The 17,935-nt window shown below is 44.2% G+C and overlaps 1 protein-coding gene across 2 annotated transcripts in view; it reads left to right on the top strand.

Annotated features, from left to right (window-relative positions):
• The window catches only part of LOC118083808 (phosphorylase b kinase regulatory subunit alpha, skeletal muscle isoform), a 40,012-nt gene extending 27,800 nt beyond the window's left edge, over window positions 1-12,212 (top strand). Inside the window, exons 22-30 of one of the 2 annotated variants that reach the window (XM_060270137.2) lie at window positions 1,362-1,518; window positions 2,639-2,718; window positions 4,331-4,409; window positions 4,984-5,113; window positions 7,497-7,598; window positions 7,688-7,899; window positions 8,747-8,800; window positions 9,606-9,806; window positions 11,212-12,212. In XM_060270137.2, coding sequence (XP_060126120.2) covers window positions 1,362-1,518; window positions 2,639-2,718; window positions 4,331-4,409; window positions 4,984-5,113; window positions 7,497-7,598; window positions 7,688-7,899; window positions 8,747-8,800; window positions 9,606-9,806; window positions 11,212-11,385 — 1,189 coding nt within the window. In that variant the 3' untranslated portion in view covers window positions 11,386-12,212. The remainder of the gene's footprint in view (window positions 1-1,361; window positions 1,519-2,638; window positions 2,719-4,330; window positions 4,410-4,983; window positions 5,114-7,496; window positions 7,599-7,687; window positions 7,900-8,746; window positions 8,801-9,605; window positions 9,807-11,211) is intronic. The other variant, XM_088664430.1, reaches the window with a different exon arrangement.
• Window positions 12,213-17,935: the final 5,723 nt, after the last annotated feature.

Genomic DNA, 17,935 nt, shown 5'->3' with positions numbered 1-17,935 from the left:
ATAGCGAAGAGGCGCCCGATCAGCCGCCTCTTCGCCACCGCCGCAGCGCTCAGGGCGTTCGCCCCCAGTCGCCCACGCAGATCCCGGGCTTCACCTGCAGCCGCAGCTGCCTCTCACCAGGCTCTTCGCGCTGCGCTGCGCTCCCCGAAGCGGCTCCCACCCCCGCAAAACACAGTGAGGCGGCTGCGGGGGAAGTGCCAAGAGCGCCCAGGAGCGCAGCTGCAGCGACGGTAATCCCAGGGGCTGCGGAGGTGGCTGTGGGCACGCGCCAAGCCCCAAAGCATGGCGGCGGTGGAGACGGACACTGCGAGTGGCATGAAAAGAAGGTCGCCAGCAAGCGCGCTGTTGCCTCTTGCCGGCTCTTCCGAAGGCGCTTAAATGCCTTCCTTTCCTTGCCAGACCTGCTCCCCCCCGGCTTATTTTTGGGGTATGTCTTATATTTATTCTACTCATGAAAAGCCTGCCATGGCTTATTTTTAAGGCCCGTCTTATTTTAGGAGAAACACTGTAATAGTACCACTGTATTCTGCTCTGGTCAGACCTCACCTGGAGTACTGTGTCCAGTTCTGGGCACCACAGTTCAAGAAGGATACTGACAAGCTGGAACGTGTCCAGAGGAGGGCAACCAAAATGGTCAAAGGCCTGGAAACAATGCCTTGTGAGGAATGGCTTAGGGAGCTGGGTATGTTTAGCCTGGAGAAGAGAAGATTAAGGGGTGATATGATAGCCATGTTCAAATATATCAAAGGATGTCATATAGAGGAGGGAGAGAAATTGTTTTCTGCTGCTCCAGAGAAGCGGACACGGAGCAATGGATTCAAACTACAAGAAAGAAGCTTCCACCTAAACATTAGGAAGAACTTCCTGACAGTAAGAGCTGCTCGGCAGTGGAATTTGCTGCCAAGAAGTGTGGTGGAGTCTCCTTCTTTGGAGGTCTTTAAGCAGAGGCTTGACAGCCATATGTCAAGAATGCTTTGATGGTGTTTCCTGCTCGGCAGGGGGTTGGACTGGATGGCCCTTGTGGTCTCTTCCAACTCTATGATTCTATGATTCTATGATTCTTCCTTCCTTCCTTCCTTCTTCATTTTATTTCATTTTATTTTAATTGCCCTTCATCCCACTCGATTGCCTTTCCTCTGCCACGATTGGCTTTTAAGGTGGGGTTGGACTGGATGGCCCTTGTGGTCTCTTCCAACTCCATGATTCTATTATTCTTCCTTCCTTCTTCATTTTATTTTATTTTATTTTTATTGCCCTTCATCCCACTCGATTGCCTTTCCTCTGCCACGATTGGCTTTTCAGATGGGGTTGGACTGGATGACCCTCCGGGGTCCCCTTCTGACTCGGACACTTCCTTTCAGGGGTCCTGATTGGGAGACGGAGCTCTACGGCGAGGCAGGAGCTACAGTGGGCGACCTCCTCGCGGAGCTGTATTCGAAAGCCGGCGCCGCTCGGCAGTGGGGCCTGATCCGCTACATTTCTGGCGTCCTGAGGAAGAAGGCAGAAGCTTTGGACGAGGTTGGGATATTTTGGGGGGGAAAAAAGATTGAAAATTTGAAGGAAAAATAGGGTTCTGGGCAGCCTCCTTTTGGGAAGAGTTTGAAGGGGTCAATCTACGAAGTCATTAAAAATACAATGACAAGGTGGGCCCAGGATATAGGAAGACCCATATATAGTGACCAATGGGAGAGACTATGGAAAGAAGGACTAAGATTCACAGCTTGCACCGGTATTAAAGAAAACATATTAAAATTAGTTTATAGGTGGCATCTGACTCCAGTTAGAAACGCTAAACTGTATGAAAAGGGTTCGAATAAATGCTGGAAATGTCAAGTCGGAATTTTGGAATGCGGTATACGAAAAATTAAAAAAAGATGTTAAAAATGACGTTTGAAAAGAAGCCGGAGCTGTTTCTACTAAGTATTGTTCCCAAAAGTATTCCTGAAATTAAAAGAAACATACTGTTATATGCTAGCGCAGCGGCTAGACTGCTCATAGCTAAAAACTGGAAGGGGGAGAAAACACAGACAATTTTTGAATGGCAGGAGAAATTAGTAGAATTCATGAATTTGGCCAAAATGACTGCTGCAATCAGAAATATACCTAAAGAAAAATATATAATGGAATGGAAATTTGTGGAGGAGTATTTGATTAAAGGAAATTTCAAGATTAATTTGGTGATTTGCTTAAATTGAGAGAAGAGTAGGGAATTAAAGAATTTGAGATAAGAAGAAATTTATAATATGAAGAATGTAAGAGAAGGGAAGCGATGTTCGAACGGTAGGAAGTCATTTTTTAAGTTTTATCATTTGTATTTTGTTTTGTTTTTTGTATTATTATTTTGTATCATTTGTATTATTTGTATTACAGTAGTACCTCGGGTTACGAACACGATCCATTCTGGATCGCGGTTCGTAACCCGAAAAGGTCGCAAAGCGCGTTTTTCGCGCCGCTTTTGCGCATGCGCCCCGAAAACACTTCCGGGTTTGCGGAGTTCGTAACCCGAACTGTTCGCAACCTGAGCGGGTCGTAAACCGAGGTACGACTGTACTTTGATGAGCTGGAATAAAGTCTTTTTAAAAATAAAAATGAAGGGGTCAATCTAGATGACCGCCGGGGTCCCCTTTTCTTTCCCCAGGCCTGTACTAACCTCCTGTCGCACCAGAAGCACCTCACCGTGGGTCTCCCCCCAGAGCCTCGTGAGCAGACCATCTCGGCGTGAGTTTTTGGAGTCGCTACGATCCTGACCAGGGAGGCAATCAGGGGGGCAATCCTAACCGGGGAGACTATTGGGGCAAAATGGTGGGCAGCTGGACCTCTGGAAGGGGTCAAATCCACGTCTCTTGCAGAAGGGGCTCGTTGGCCTTCGTATCCTTACTGGGAGCTGGAGGACGGGCCCAGTTTTAATTTCCTAGGTTCAATCAATCAATCAGTCAATTCATTAATTTGGTTTTCTTGCATTCCCATCTTACAAAAGTCGTCTCTCTTTTCAGAGACTTAATTTAATTCAATTTAATTTAAAGCTTTTTAATTTGCTGGTACAGGCCAACCGAAAGCGGGTTGCGACAGGTAGAATACTAAAGGTATGAATTTATTGTTATGACTGATTGAATTTTTAAATTTGATGTTAATTTTAAATTATAATTTATTGTCAATTTTAAATTACAATTTAGTGTCAATTTTTCTTTTTCATTTCAATTAATTTAAATTTAATGCAAACTTTGTTTTAAAATTTAAATTATTATTTTTAAACTTAAATGAGTGATAGAATTTCTAAATTTAAGTACAGTGGTGCCTCGACTTAAGAACAACTCGACAACCGAATTTTTCGACTTACGAATGGGGGTAATGGCCTCAACTCCCGGGGAAAAACCGCGGCGGTTTTAGATAGGGGTTTTTCAGCTTATGGATTTTTAGATAGGGTTGCTTCGACTTACGAATTTTTCTGTTTCCAATGCATTCCTATGAGAAATCGCATTTCCAATGGCGTTTTTCGACTTATGAATTTTTAAATGCGTACGTCGAGGCACCACTGTACAATCTAAATTCAAATTGCTTAACATTTTTCAAATTTAAATGATTATTATTAAATGTTATAATAATAATAATAGTAATAATTTATTATTTATACCCCGCCCATCTGGCCGGGTTCCCCCAGCCACTCTGGGCGGCTTCCAGCAAAACATTGAAATACAGAAATCAAACATTAATAATAATTATTTATTATTTATTATGTTTATTTATGTTTACATGTATGTTTAACTTTAATTTAAATTCTACATTTAAATTTTCAAATTAGAGTGGTTAGGTATTAAATATTTAAATTCAATTTCAGATTTAAATTAAATGTAAGCTTAAAATTTTTGACTTGCAATAATGTATCGTTTTAAAAATTTAAATATTTTTAGCTTCCGTAAATTTAAATAATTTAAATTAAATTGAATTACCGGTATTTAGATTCGCCAATTTAAAATCAGATTTAATTTAGATGTCAACTTAAAATTTATCATTTATTTTTTTAAATTATTCATTTCCATAAATTTAAATTCAGATTAAACTGAAACGTCAGCTTAAATTTTTTGACTTAGTAGTGTCACTTTTTAAATCATTCTTAATTTCCGTAAATCTAAATTATTTAAATTTAAATTATTATCCTTCTTAAATTTGTCATCGGAATGTTGCGCAAAAATACAAAACAGTTGGCAGAGCAGGGGACTCTCGATCCCAGAGTCCTGGGCTCGATTTTCACATCGGGTGAGACATTCTCGCCTTCCTCGGGGTCAGACTAGATTATTATCAACTTCCCAACTCGGCTGTTTTTCCCTGCCAGCCCCCTTCCCTATGAGGAGCTCACACGTCTGATCGAGGACGTCAGCGAGGGGAACCTTAGCATCTGCATCCTAACCCAGGTGAGCGCCGGGTGATGAGAAGAACAGCAGCGGGGCCCCTGTTTTCTGGGAACTCTAGGCACCTGGCTTTCCCGGGAACCTTACCTTCCAAGTCCCGGACTGCAGAATCCGGGACCGGCAGCCGTGTGACACCGAAAGTTGCATCGACGTAATTTCCGGTGTCGCTTTGCCCTTCAATGGGCACCAAAAATGGCCGCCGGCGACACCGGAAGCCGCGTCTGTGCACTTCCGGACATGTGTAGATGCGACTTTTGAAGCCGGCGGCGGCAGGTTTGGTGACCATAGAAGGGCAAATCGGAAAGGGAAAAAAATGGCCGCCGGCAGGAGAAAAAAACGGAGAAAAACGGGAGACGAAGTGATACGGGGGACCACCGGGAAAAGGTAAGTAAAAACAGGGGTTTCCCGGGGAAAACGGGGTACTTGGCAGCTATGCCGGGAACAGTGGTTTGTTCCTCAGAGATTTACTCCCTGGGAACCATATTTTTCGGGTGTCGTAGTTCATTCCCCAGAGATTTGCTCCCTGGGAACCATAGTCCTCCGGGAGTTGTAGTTTGTCCCTCTCTTCTGGTTCCAGGAAATTATGGTCTACCTGGCCATGTACATCCGGACGCAGCCGGCCCTCTTTGCCGAAATGTTCCGCCTCCGCATTGGGCTCATCATCCAAGTGATGGCGACCGAGCTGGCGCAGTCACTGTCATGTTCAGGTAGGGAGGCGCCTGGTCGCAAAGCCACCAGTTCCATAAAATAGGGGGGAATTGTCCCATATAATAGGAGGAATACGGTATTTTACCCATATAATACCGGTAGCAGACATGTGGGAATGTCCTGTATAAAAGGAGATATATGGTATTTTTTACCATATAATAGCAGGTATATAGCATTGTCTTTTTTGCTTGCTTGCTTGCTTTTTCTTTTCTTCCTCCTTCCTCCTTTCTTTCTGTCTTTCTCTGCTTGCTTGCTTTTTTTTCTTTTCTTCCTCCCTCTGCTTCCTTTTTTCTTTTCTTTTCTTTCTTTCTCTTCTTTATATTCCTTCCTTCTTTCTGCTTTCTTTTCTTCCTCTCTACTTTGTTTTTCCTTCCTTCCTTCCTTCCTTCCTTCCCCTTTACCTTCTTCCTTCCTTTCTCTCCTTTCTCTTATTCCTTCCTTTATGTTTTTCCTTTCTCTGCTTTCTCCTTTATTCCTTTCTCTGCTTTTTATATATTCCTCTCTTCTTTCATTCTCTACTGTCCTTTCTTTCTCTTCCTTCTTCCTTTCTTTTCAATCTTCTTTCTTCTCTTCTTTCTACCTTTCTCTGCGTTTTATTGTTGCTTTCTCCTTTCTTTCTTTCTTTCTCTTTTTTTCTCAGCTTCATCTCTTTCTTTCTTTCTTTGTCTTCCTTTTTTCTCTTATTCCTTTCTCTTCTTTTTTTGCTTGCTCTTCTTTTCTTTTCTTTTCTTTTTTTTAAAAATTTATTTCAAAATTTCTTTAAAACAATACCAAGCATCTTCAAATCAGTCCAGGTACATTCGTTTACACTTTTTACATATTCCATTGTTTAACTTTGAAGAATCATAAATCAGATTTGCAAAACCAAAAAAAAAGAAGGAAGGAAAAGAGGAAAGGAAAAAGGAAAAAAAGGAGAAGAAAGGTGCAGAGAAGAAAAAATAGAATAGATAAGAAAAGAAAAAAGAGGGAGAAGGAAAAGAAAAATAGAAATTCAAATAAAAATAAATTAATGGATGTAGCCCATCTTGATTTCAGCAAGGCCTTTGACAAGGTGCCCCATGATATTCTTGTAAAGAAGCTGGTAAAATGCGGCCTAGACAATGCTACTATTCACTGGCTGACTGACCGAACCCAAAGGGTGCTCATCAATGGCTCCTCCTCATCCTGGAGAGTAGTGACTAGTGGGGTGCCACAGGGTTCTGTCTTGGGCCCAGTCTTATTCAACATCTTCATCAATGACTTGGATGATGGGCTTGAGGGCATCCAGAGCAAGTTGGGAGATGACACCAAATTGGGAGGGGTGGCTAATACCCCAGAGGACAGGATCGCACTTCAAAATGACCTTAACAGATTAGACAACTGGGCCAAAGCAAACAAGATGAATTTTAACAGAAATGTAAAGTACTACACTTGGGGGGGGAAAAAAATGAAAGGCACAAATACAGGATGGGAGACACCTGGCTTGAGAGCAGTACATGTGAAAAGGATCTAGGAGTCTTGGTAGACCACAAACTTCACATGAGGCAACAGTGTGATGCAGCAGCTCAAAAAGCCAATGCAATTCTGGGCTGCATCAATAGGAGTATAGCATAGATCAAGGGATGTAATAGTACCAGACCTCACCTGGAGTACTGTGTCCAGTTCTGGGCACCACAGTTCAAGAAGGATACTGACAAGCTGGAACGTGTCCAGAAGAGGGCAACCAAAATGGTCAAAGGCCTGGAAACGATGCCTTATGAGGAACGGCTTAGGGAGCTGGGTATGTTTAGCCTGGAGAAGAGAAGGTTAAGGGGTGATATGATAGCCATGTTCAAATATATGAAAGGATGTCATATAGAGGAGGGAGAAAGGTTGTTTTCTGCTGCTCCAGAGAAGCGGACACCTCAACATTAGGAAGAACTTCCTGACAGTAAGAGCTGTTCGGCAGTGGAATTTGCTGCCAAGGAGTGTGGTGGAGTCTCCTTCTTTGGAGGTCTTGAAGCAGAGGCTTGACAGCCATCTGTCAAGAATGCTTTGATGGTGTTTCCTGCTTGGCAGCGGTTTGGACTGGATGGCCCTTGTGGTCTCTTCCAACTCTATGATTCTATGATTCTAATGTCCATATAGAAAAAAGTACATCTCAAAACATAAAGCTTCCGCCCCTTTCAGCACAGTAGTTCATAATACATCTTATCCTCCTGTCAGATAATAATTTAATATAAATCCAGCCTTTGAGTCTAACCATCACAATCGTCATAAACTTCTCATCCTTACAAGGTTATTCTAAGCATAGCCATGTTTTAGTTCCCTTATCTTGCTCTTATTTTATTATATTCTCTGCTTCTTCTGCCTTCCTTTCCCTCTTCCCTTCCTTCTTCCTCCCCCCCCCTCGCTATTTCCCAGCTGACGAAGCCACGCAGACCTTGTTGAACCTCAGCCCGTCCGAGGTCAAAAGCCTCCTGCACCACATCCTGAGCGGAAAGGAATTTGGCGTCCAGCGCAGCGGTCAGTCCTCGCAGGGTCAGACTCAATTCCTCTGGGGGGGATCCCTTGTGCCCCAACCTGGCACTGAGAACCCTGCTTTCTCCCTGCAGTGCGGACGGCCGACGCTGCGCCGGGCGTCTCGATCCGCGAAATGGCCGGCGCCACCAAAACAGAGCTCTGGACCAAAATCCAGCAGGGGGGCGATTGGCGCCCCACCAAGGAAACGCGACAAGGCGGGTGGCGTCGGCGTCGGCGTCTCGACGGCGCCCTCAACCGGGTGCCGGTGGGCTTCTACCCAAAGGTGTGGAAGGTCTTGCAGAAGGTGAGCGCCAGACCTGGTGTGACTCCGGAGCAGGAACAAATCTCCCGGATCTGAGTTTTACGAGGCTGAATCTGGAGTGAATGCTATTCTCCTGGGTTTGGATCCGAAGTGTGCGAGGTTGAATCTGGTGTGTGTCTTACCTTCCAAGTCCCGGACTGCAGAATCCGGGACCGGCAGCCGTGTGACACCGGAGGTTGCGTCGACGTAACTTCCGGTGTCGCTTTGCCCTTCTATGGGCACCAAAAATGGCCGCCGCCGGCTTCGAAAGTCGCGTGTACACATGTCAGGAAGTGCGTCGACACAACTTCCGGTGTCGCTCCGCCCATCTATGGGCACAAAAAATGGCCTCCGCCGACACCGGAAGCCGTGTCTATGCACTTCCGGACATGCGTAGATGCAACTTTTGAAGCCAGCGGCGGCCATTTTTTGTGCCCATAGAAGGGCAAATCGGAAAGGAAAAAAATGGCCGCCTGCAGGAGAAAAATTGCGGAGGAAAACGGGAGACGAAGTGATACGGGGGACCACCGGGAAAAGGTAAGTAGAAACGGGGGGTTTCCCGGGGAAAACGGGGTACTTGGCAGCTATGGTGTGTGTGTAAATCTGACTGAGCGTAACTCTGGATCAGGCACAGATCTGAGTATGAATCCAAAGTGTGCCATGCCAAATCTGGAGTGAATGCGGATCTCCTGAATTCAGATCTGAAGTGTGTGAGGTTGAATCTGGTGCGTGCGCCAGTCTCTAAGTCTGAATCTGGAGTGAGCACAAATCTGAGTGTGATTCCGGAGCAGGTCATGGGTGCAAATCTGTCGAGAGGGTGACTCCATTTCCACTCATCTTTTCTTCCCAGTGCCACGGTCTGTCCATCGGCGGCTTTGTCCTCCCGTCTTCCACCACTCAAGAGGTAATGGTGACTTGGCTTCCCTACCAGCACACAATAATACTAATAATAATAATGAGAGAAAGATGAAGGCAAGGAGAGGCGGAGAAATTGAAAGAGAGATAAAGAGAGAGGGGAAGAGAAAGAGGGAAATACGGAGACATAGATGGAAAGATTGAAAGAGAGAGAGAGAAAGGAAGGAAGATGTAGAGATTGAGAGAGGTTGAAAGAGAGTGAGAAAGAAAGAAAGAAAGAAAGAAAGAAAGAAAGAAAGAAAGAAAGAAAGAGGGAGACAGATGTTGATGTAATAATAATATTAATAATAATAATAATAAAATTTTATTTATACCCCGCCCTCCCCGGTCAAAAACCGGGCTCATGGCGGCTCACACCAACAAAACCACAATAAAACATAAAAACAATTAATTATAATACAGATTAAAATACAGTATTAAAATTTAAAATGCAGCCTCATTTCAAGTAGTCCATAAATCCAGGCCATGAGGGAGGAAAACACAGGGGTCAGGCTAAGTCCAACCCAAAGGCCAGGCGGAACAGCTCTGTCTTGCAGGCCCTGCGGAAAGATGACAAATCCTGCAGAGAGAGAGATAGAGCGAAAGAGATATAAGAGAGTGTGAGAAAGATGGAGAGAGAGAGCAAAATTGAAAGAGGAAGGAGACATGGAGAGATAGAGGGATTGAAAGTGAGATTAAAAAAAGAGGGATCAAAACAGAGAGATGAAAAGAGCGAGACAGCCTCCCCTGGCTTCTTTACCGATTCCCGCTGGACCCGGGTTCAAATCCTAATGCCCCTTTTCCGTTTCCGGCAGATGACGCCGGGCGAGATAAAGTTTGCCGTCGGTGTCGAGTCGGCGCTGAACAAGATCCCGCAGCCAGAATACCGGCAGCTCTGCGTAGAAACCATATGGGTGTTGACCCTGTTGGCTGAGGTTGACTTTGCCGGCTCTGGGAGGCTGGTCAGCATCGATGACATCGTCAAGTTGGCGGACGAAGCGTTCTGCCAGGAGCAGGTGAGGGCAGACACCCTTGGGTGGGGCAGTCGGTGTTTCCCAGGTGTTAGCAGGGCCGGCGCTTCCATTAAGGTGAACTAGGCCACGGCGTAGGGCACCAAAATGGAGGGGGCGCTGGCCAGGCCGCCCGCCGGTGCTGCCTGGGGCTGCCTCAGGCCGCTATCCGGAGGCGCGCGGGGAGCCCGGGCCTGGGGTTGCCTCCTCTGAACAGCTGAAAGGTGGGCGAGGCGGCCCCAAGCTCGCGCTCCTGGCGAGAAGTTCCGGAGGTGCGCGGGGAGTGACAGCGGCAGAGAAGCGGCAGCGGCAGAAGGGCGAGCGGGGCCCACCAGCCAGCATGATCAGCAGGGTCTTGCAGCGGAGCAGAGAGCGGGAGGAGGCAGCCCCGCCCCCAGGCTCACGCTCACAGCGCGCCTGCGGAGCTTTGCATGGGGAGTGGGAGGCTGAGGCCGCCTCAACTGAGAGGCGCAGCGAGGTGGCCCCAGGCTCACGCTCCCCCTGCGCGCCTCCGGAGCTTCGTGCCCGGAGCGCGAGCTTGGGGCCGCCTCGCCGCGCCTCTCAGCTGTTCAGTGGAGGCGGCCCCAGGCTGCCGCTCCCTGCGTGAAGCTCCGGAGGCGCGCGGGGATCTCTGGGAGCGCGGGCCTGGGGGCGGGGCTTCCTCCTCCCGCTCTCTGCTCTCTGCAAGACCCTGCTGATCATGCTGGTTGGCGGGCCCCACTCGCCCTTCTGCCGTTTGCCCTTCTGCCGCTGCTGCTTCTCGTGCTCACCCAGGTCAGTCAGTCAATCCCGCCGGCCGGCCAGCCAGCCCACCTAGTAGGCAGAGCGAGGTCCCTTTTCTGACCAAGCGAAGGGGCACCCCCAGTTCCTCTTGAGGTGGCACGCCGAGCCTCCCCGGACAGGAGCAGTCTACAGCCCAGGACCAACTTTTGGCCCGGCACTGCCTCTGGCCCGGGCTGGCTCTTCTCTGCTGCCGCCGGGGCCAGGCATAAGCGTCACCTTGGAAGGGAGAAGCCAAGCCACGGCAGGTCCAAACGGAGCCTCTCCAGAGGCCGCGGGGGTGTCCTTTTGGATAAATCTGGGTTTTCTATTATACACTGACGTTGCTTCCCTTTTTTAAAAATAATTTTTATTCCACTTTTATTTTTTCTAAAAAAGGTCAACAACTCTGGGAAATTGGGGGGGCGCAGAAGGTGATATCGCCTAGGGCGCAAAAAAAAACTAGCACCGGCCCTGGGTGTTAGAAGTGGGATCACGGCACCGAGCGGTGACGTCTCGCCCGTATTTTTGGCCGATTGTCTTTCTTTATTTTCTGCACCTGTTTGGTGTGATTTATTGATCGATCACCCAGCAATTTCCGCTCTCTTTCCCTGACTCTTGTCTCCGCTTTCCTTTTCCGCCCCAAATACAGAAAGCCCTGGGTGCCGATGACGCCATGCTGGAGAGGGACCCTGCCACGGGCATCTGCATCTTGCTCTACGACAGCGCCCCCAGCGGGCGCTTCGGCACCATGACGTACCTGTCCAAAGCGGCTGTCACTTACCTGCAGGAGTTCCTCCCTGAAGCTGGTTGCAGCATGCAGTAGCCAAGAACGAACAAATCTCTCAATAGTCTCTCTACCCTGCCTTTGCCTTGCAAATTATGCAAATTGTATGCAAATTAGGTTTCCCAAAACAATTGAAGGGAGCTTTTTATTCCAGGAGGGAAGATTTTTTCAAGGCTGTGTGGTGTTGTAAGGCTTGAATAGTATGGTTTTAATTGATGAATTTAAAAATCATTTAATCATTTTTAAACTGAACTATCATTTTAATCATTTCAATCATTTAAAAATTTAAAAATCATTTAATCATTTCGATGGTAAATGTACAAATTATTTAATCATTTCAGTGATAAACTTTAAAATGATTTAATCATTTCGATGAATGTTAATTTTAAAAATCATTTAATCATTTTTAAATTGAACTATCATTTTAAATCATTTCAATCCTTTTAAAATTTTAAAATCATTTAATCATTTCGATGGTGAATGTACAAATTATTTGATCATTTCAGTGATAAACTTTAAAACGATTTAATCATTTCAATGATTGTTAATTTTAAAAATTATGTAATAATTTCTAGAGTTTTCAAATTTAAAGATTATTTAATAATTTCAATAAAGGCATGGGTTTTTGATTTTTTAAAATTACATCAGTCCTTTAATTATTAAAAGTATTTAATCATTTCAATCATTTTAAAATTTTAAAATCATTTAATCATTTCGATGGTAAATGTACAAATTATTTGATCATTTCAGTGATAAACTTTAACATGATTTAATCATTTCGATGACTGTTAATTTTAAAAATTATGTAATAATTTCTATAGTTTTCAAATTTAAAGATTATTTAATAATTTCAATAAAGGCATGGGGTTTTGATTTTTTAAATTACATCAGTCCTTTAATTATTAAAAGTATTTAATCATTTCAATCATTTTAAAATTTTAAAATCATTTAATCATTTCGATGGTAAATGTACAAATTATTTGATCATTTCAGTGATAAACTTTAAAATGATTTAATCATTTCGATGATTGTTAATTTAAAAAATTATGTAATAATTTATATAATTTTTAAATTTAAAGATTATTTAATAATTTCAATAAATGCATGGGTTTTTAAATTTTAAAAATTACATCAGTCCTTTAATTATTAAAAGTATTTAATAATTTCAATCCTTTTAAAATTTTAAAATCATTTAATCATTTCGATGGCAAATGTACAAATTATTTGATCATTTCACTGATAAACTTTAAAACGATTTAATCATTTCGATGATTGTTAATTTTAAAAATTATGTAATAATTTATATAGTTTTCAAATTTAAAGATTATTTAATAATTTCAATGAAGGCATGAGTTTTTAATTTTTTAAAATTACATCAGTTCTTTAATTATTAAAAGTAATTAAAAGTTTTTAATTTTTTAAAATTACATCAGTTCTTTAATTATTAAAAGTAATTAAAAGTTTTTAATTTTTTAAAATTACATCAGTCCTTTAATTATTAAAAGTATTTAATCATTTTAATAATTCTGAAACATAATAATTATTTAAGTGATTATTAAATTTAAGTAGAACTATGATTTAATTTTAAAAACTATTTTAAAAATCAAAAATACCATGCGCCAAGGAAGGTGATAGAAAGCATCAAGTACAATATATTCCTTTCCTTCTGGTTTTGAAATGATTTTGATGACTTCTATAAAATGCCCTTTTTACGTTTGAAATGGTGATTTTGGAGAATGAAAGTCTCCAATTAAATGCCTTAATTCCATTTTCCAATTTGAAATTATTTTGTTTTTGAAGGTTTTGGCGATCAAAAGTCTCCCAATAAAATGCCTTAATTTTGTTTTCTGGTTTGAAAATGTTTTTAAACAATTTTGGTGATTAAAAGTCTCCAATAAAATGCCTTAATTTCATTTTCCAATTTGAAATGATTTTGGTTTTGAAACCATTTGTGCGATAAAAAGTATCCAATAAAATGCCTAAATTTTGTTTTTCGATTTGAAATGATTTTGCTTTTGAAACAATTTGGGGGAATGAAATCCTGCCATGAAATGCTACTAAATGTGTCGCATTTCCTGTCCACATACCTGAGTTTGAATCTTCTCCCCAGCCTCTTCGTTGGAAAGTTTATTCATTTATTTATAATTTTAATCATAGATGCTTATTTTATTGCCCAAAATTTCTCGTACAAATTTATCATACATCAGTTTCAATCTGTTACCTCCGAGGATGTGGACAGGCTGCTTGGAGTGAAACCAACCACCTGTTTCCTTGATCATTGCCCATCCTGGCTAATAAAAGCTAGCCGGGAAGGGCTGGGCGATGGGCTTCGCGGGTTGGTAAATGCTTCTCTCCATGAGGGAGCCTTCCCAGACCCGCTGAAAGAGGCGGTTATTAAACCGCTTCTTTAAAAAACCATCTTTAGATGCGGCCAATATGGCCAACTATCGCCCAGTCTCAAATCTTCCATTCTTGGGCAAGGTGATTGAGCGAGTGGTTGCTGAACAACTCCAGGCACGCCTGGAAGAAGCGGACCATTTGGATCCCTTCCAGGCGGGATTCAGGCCTCATCACGGGACTGAAACTGCCTTGGTTGCACTGGTTGATGATCTCCGGTAGGCTAGGGACAAAGGTGAGAGCTGTTTCCTAGTTCTGCTGGATCGCTCAGCAGCTTTTGACACCATTGACCATAACATCCTTCTGGACCGTCTAGAGGGGTTGGGAGCTGGGGGCACTGTCATACAGTGGTTCCGCTCCTTCCTCCTGGGCCGTGTTCAGAAAGTGGTGGGGGGGGATGAGTGTTCAGACCCCTGGGCTCTCACTTGTGGGGTGCCTCAGGGTTCTGTCCTCTCCCCCATGCTTTTTAACATCTACATGCAGCTGCTGGGAGAGATCATCAGGGGGTTTGGGCTGGGTGTTCATCAGTATGCAGATGATACCCAGCTCTACCTCTCTTTCAAATCATATCAGGCAGTGAGAGATTTTACTTTCTTGGGCTCCATGATCACTGCAGATGGTGACAGCAGTCACGAAATCAAAAGACGCCTGCTTCTTGAGAGAAAAGCAATGACAAACCTAGACAGCATCTTAAAAAGCAGAGACATCACCTTGCCGACAATGGTCCACATAGTTCAAGCTATGGTTTTCCCAGTAGTGACGTATGGTCCAGTGAGAGCTGGACCAGAAAGAAGGCTGGTCGCCGAAGAATTGATGCTTTTGAATTATGGTGCTGGAGGAGACTCTTGAGAGTCCCATGGACTGCAAGAAGATCAAACCTAAAAAGCCAAACCTAAAAAGCCAATGCAATTCTGGGCTGCATCAATAGGAGTATAGCATCTAGATCTAGGGAAGTAATAGTACCACTGTATTCTGTTCTGGTCAGACCTCACCTGGAGTACTGTGTCCAGTTCTGGGCACCACAGTTCAAGAAGGATACTGACAAGCTGGAACGTGTCCAGAGGAGGGCAGCCAAAATGGTCAAAGGCCTGGAAATGATGCCTTATGATTCTATCCATTCTGAAGGAAATCAGCCCTGTGTGCTCACTGGAAGGACAGATTCTGAAGCTGAGGCTCCAATACTTTGGCCACCTCATGAGAAGAGAAGACTCCCTGGAAAAGACCCTGATGTTGGGAAAGATGGAGGTCACAAGGAGAAGGGGACGACAGAGGATGAGATGGTTGGACAGTGTTCTCGAAGCTACGAACATGAGTTTGACCAAACTGCGGGAGGCAGTGGAAGACAGGAGTGCCTGGCGTGCTCTGGTCCATGGGGTCACGAAGAGTCGGACACGACTAAACGACTAAACAACAACAACATATTCTTATATATCATATGTATAATATATCATAATGTATCTCTAAATTAGCTATAGCTAATTTATTATATTATAGCTAATTTATATTTATTTGCATCTTTCATCTACACATATTTACAATCAGAGACAAACTTTTTCGCTTCAAAAATGAAAAAAATAATAGGAAACAAAGTATGTGTTTTTTTGGGGGGGAGAGAAATGTGATTTGTATAATAATAATAATAATAATAATAATAATAATAATAATAATAATATATTATTTATAACCCGCCCATCTGGCCGGGATCCCCCAGTCACTCTGGGCAGCTTCCAACAAAATATTAAAATACAGAAATCCATCAAACATTAAAAGCTTCCCTAAACAGGGCTGCCTTGAGATGCCTTCTAAAGGTCTGGTAGTTGTTGTTCTCTTTGACCTCTGGTGGGAGGGTGTTCCACAGGGTGGGTGCCACCACCGAGAAGGCCCTCTGCCTGGTTCCCTGTAACTTGGCTTCTCGTAGCGAGGGAACCGCCAGAAGGCCCTCGGCGCTGGACCTCAGTCACAGAACGATGGAGGAGGAAACGCTCCTTCAGGCATACTGGACCGAGGCCGTTTAGGGCTTTCAAGGTCAGCACCAACACTTTGAATTGTGCTCGGAAACGTACTGGGAGCCAATGTAGGTCTTTCAGGACCGGTGTTATGTGGTCTCGGCGGCCACTCCCAGTCACCAGTCTAGCTGCCGCATTCTGGATTAGTTGTAGTTTCCGAGTCACCTTCAAAGGTAGCCCCACGTACAGCGCATTGCAGTAGTCCAAGCAAGAGATAACTAGAGCATGCACCACTCTGGCTAGACAGTCTGCAGGCAGGTAGGGTCTCAGCCTGCGTACCAGATGGAGCTGATAGACAGCTGCCCTGGACACAGAATTGACCTACGCCTCCATGGACAGCTGTGAGTTCAAAATGACTCCCAGGCTGCGCACCTGGTCCTTCAAGGGCACAGTTACCCCATTCAGGACCAGGGAGTCCTCCACACCTGCCCGCCTCCTGTCCCCCACGAACAGTACTTCCGTCTTGTCGGGATTCAACCCCAATCTGTTAGCCGCCATCTATGCTCCAACCGCCTCCAAGCACTCACACAGGACCTTCACCGCCTTCACTGGTTCTGATTTGACCTTAACAGATTAGACAACTGGGTCAAAGCAAACAAGATGAATTTTAACAAGGAGAAATGTAAAGTACTACACTTGGGCAAAAAAAAAAATGAAAGGCACAAATACAGGATGGGAGACACCTGGCTTGAGAGCAGTACATGTGAAAAGGATCTAGGAGTATTGGTAGACCACAAACTTGACATGAGTCAACAGTGTGATGCAGCAGCTCAAAAAGCCAATGAAATTCTGGGCTGCATCAATAGGAGTATAGCATCTAGATCAAGGGAAGTAATAGTACCACTGTATTCTACTCTGGTCAGACCTCACCTGGAGTACTGTGTCCAGTTCTGGGCACCACAGTTCAAGAAGGAGACTGACAAGCTGGAACGTGTCCAGAAGAGGGCAACCAAAATGGTCAAAGGCCTGGAAACGATGCCTTATGAGGAACGGCTTAGGGAGCTGGGTATGTTTAGCATGGAGAAGAGAAGGTTAAGGGGTGATATGATAGCCATTTCAAATATATAAAAGGATGTCATATAGAGGAGGGAGAGAAATTGTTTTCTGCTGCTCCAGAGAAGCGGACACGGAGCAATGGATTCAAACTACAAGAAAGAAGATTCCACCTAAACATTAGGAAGAACTTCCTGACAGTAAGAGCTGTTCAGCAGTGGAATTTGCTACCAAGGAGTGTGGTGGAGTCTCCTTCTTTGGAGGTCTTTAAGCAGAGGCTTGACAGGCATATGTCAAGAATGCTTTGATGGTGTTTCCTGCTCGGCAGGGGGTTGGACTGGATGGCCCTTGGGGTCTCTTCCAACTCTATGATTCTATGATTCTATGTCAAAGCAGCGCAGTTGAGGCCACACAGGATGCCACAGCTGCTGCCATTGGCTACAGACTATCTGTGACATCAAAATAACATGGCATTTCCAGCCAGCCCAGCTGAGGATGCTGCATCATAATCTCTGGCCTCAGCTGCTTCCATTGGCTGAATACTATCTGTGACATTGTAAGGTCACCAGAAATGTAATATGGATGATTGGCTTCCCAAATTGACCCGACGAAATCTCAGGCAGTTGTACATATTATAAAACAGATTTATTAAAACATTTATTGCAATAAATGGTGGCAGTGAGAATGAGTTTCTCATTCTGCCCGACCCTTGTCCATGTACAGAGAGCTTTTATACCTTTTTGACAGAGTGAAGATCAGCCTTTCTGCAGTACTTCATCCACCAATCAAGAGAGAGCACCCCAAGATGCAACGTCATTTACCTAACTCCACTAAGTGGCGTTATGTACCTGGTACCTTCATACACGTGTCTATCTGGAATTTTACAGACACAATTGTGGTTGTGCCCTACTTAGAACTTGCGGTTTTTGTGGCAGGGCTACATCCTCTGACAGTGGGTTGAAACAGGCCCTGTCTAGTTTGCTATAGTTTCTCAGAAGTGCTGTGTGTGGTTAGATCTTTGCATTAGATGTGCAAACATGCTGTGCCTGTGTGCAAAGTGCTGTCTGGTTTACTTTCTATCAGAGACAGAGAGATTTTGAAAATGGAGTTCCTCTGGCTACTTAGGGCCTGTGCGGCCTGACCAGGATTATTCTGGCCCTGGTCATTGCCACCCTATAACATCACAAGAAACA

The sequence above is a fragment of the Zootoca vivipara genome, chromosome Z2 (assembly GCF_965207765.1).
Source record: "Zootoca vivipara chromosome Z2, rZooViv2.hap1.1, whole genome shotgun sequence".
NCBI classification, from domain to species: domain Eukaryota; kingdom Metazoa; phylum Chordata; class Lepidosauria; order Squamata; family Lacertidae; genus Zootoca; species Zootoca vivipara.
The sequence above is the reverse complement of the archived record's forward strand: the minus strand, read 5'-3'. Positions and strand labels throughout refer to the sequence as shown.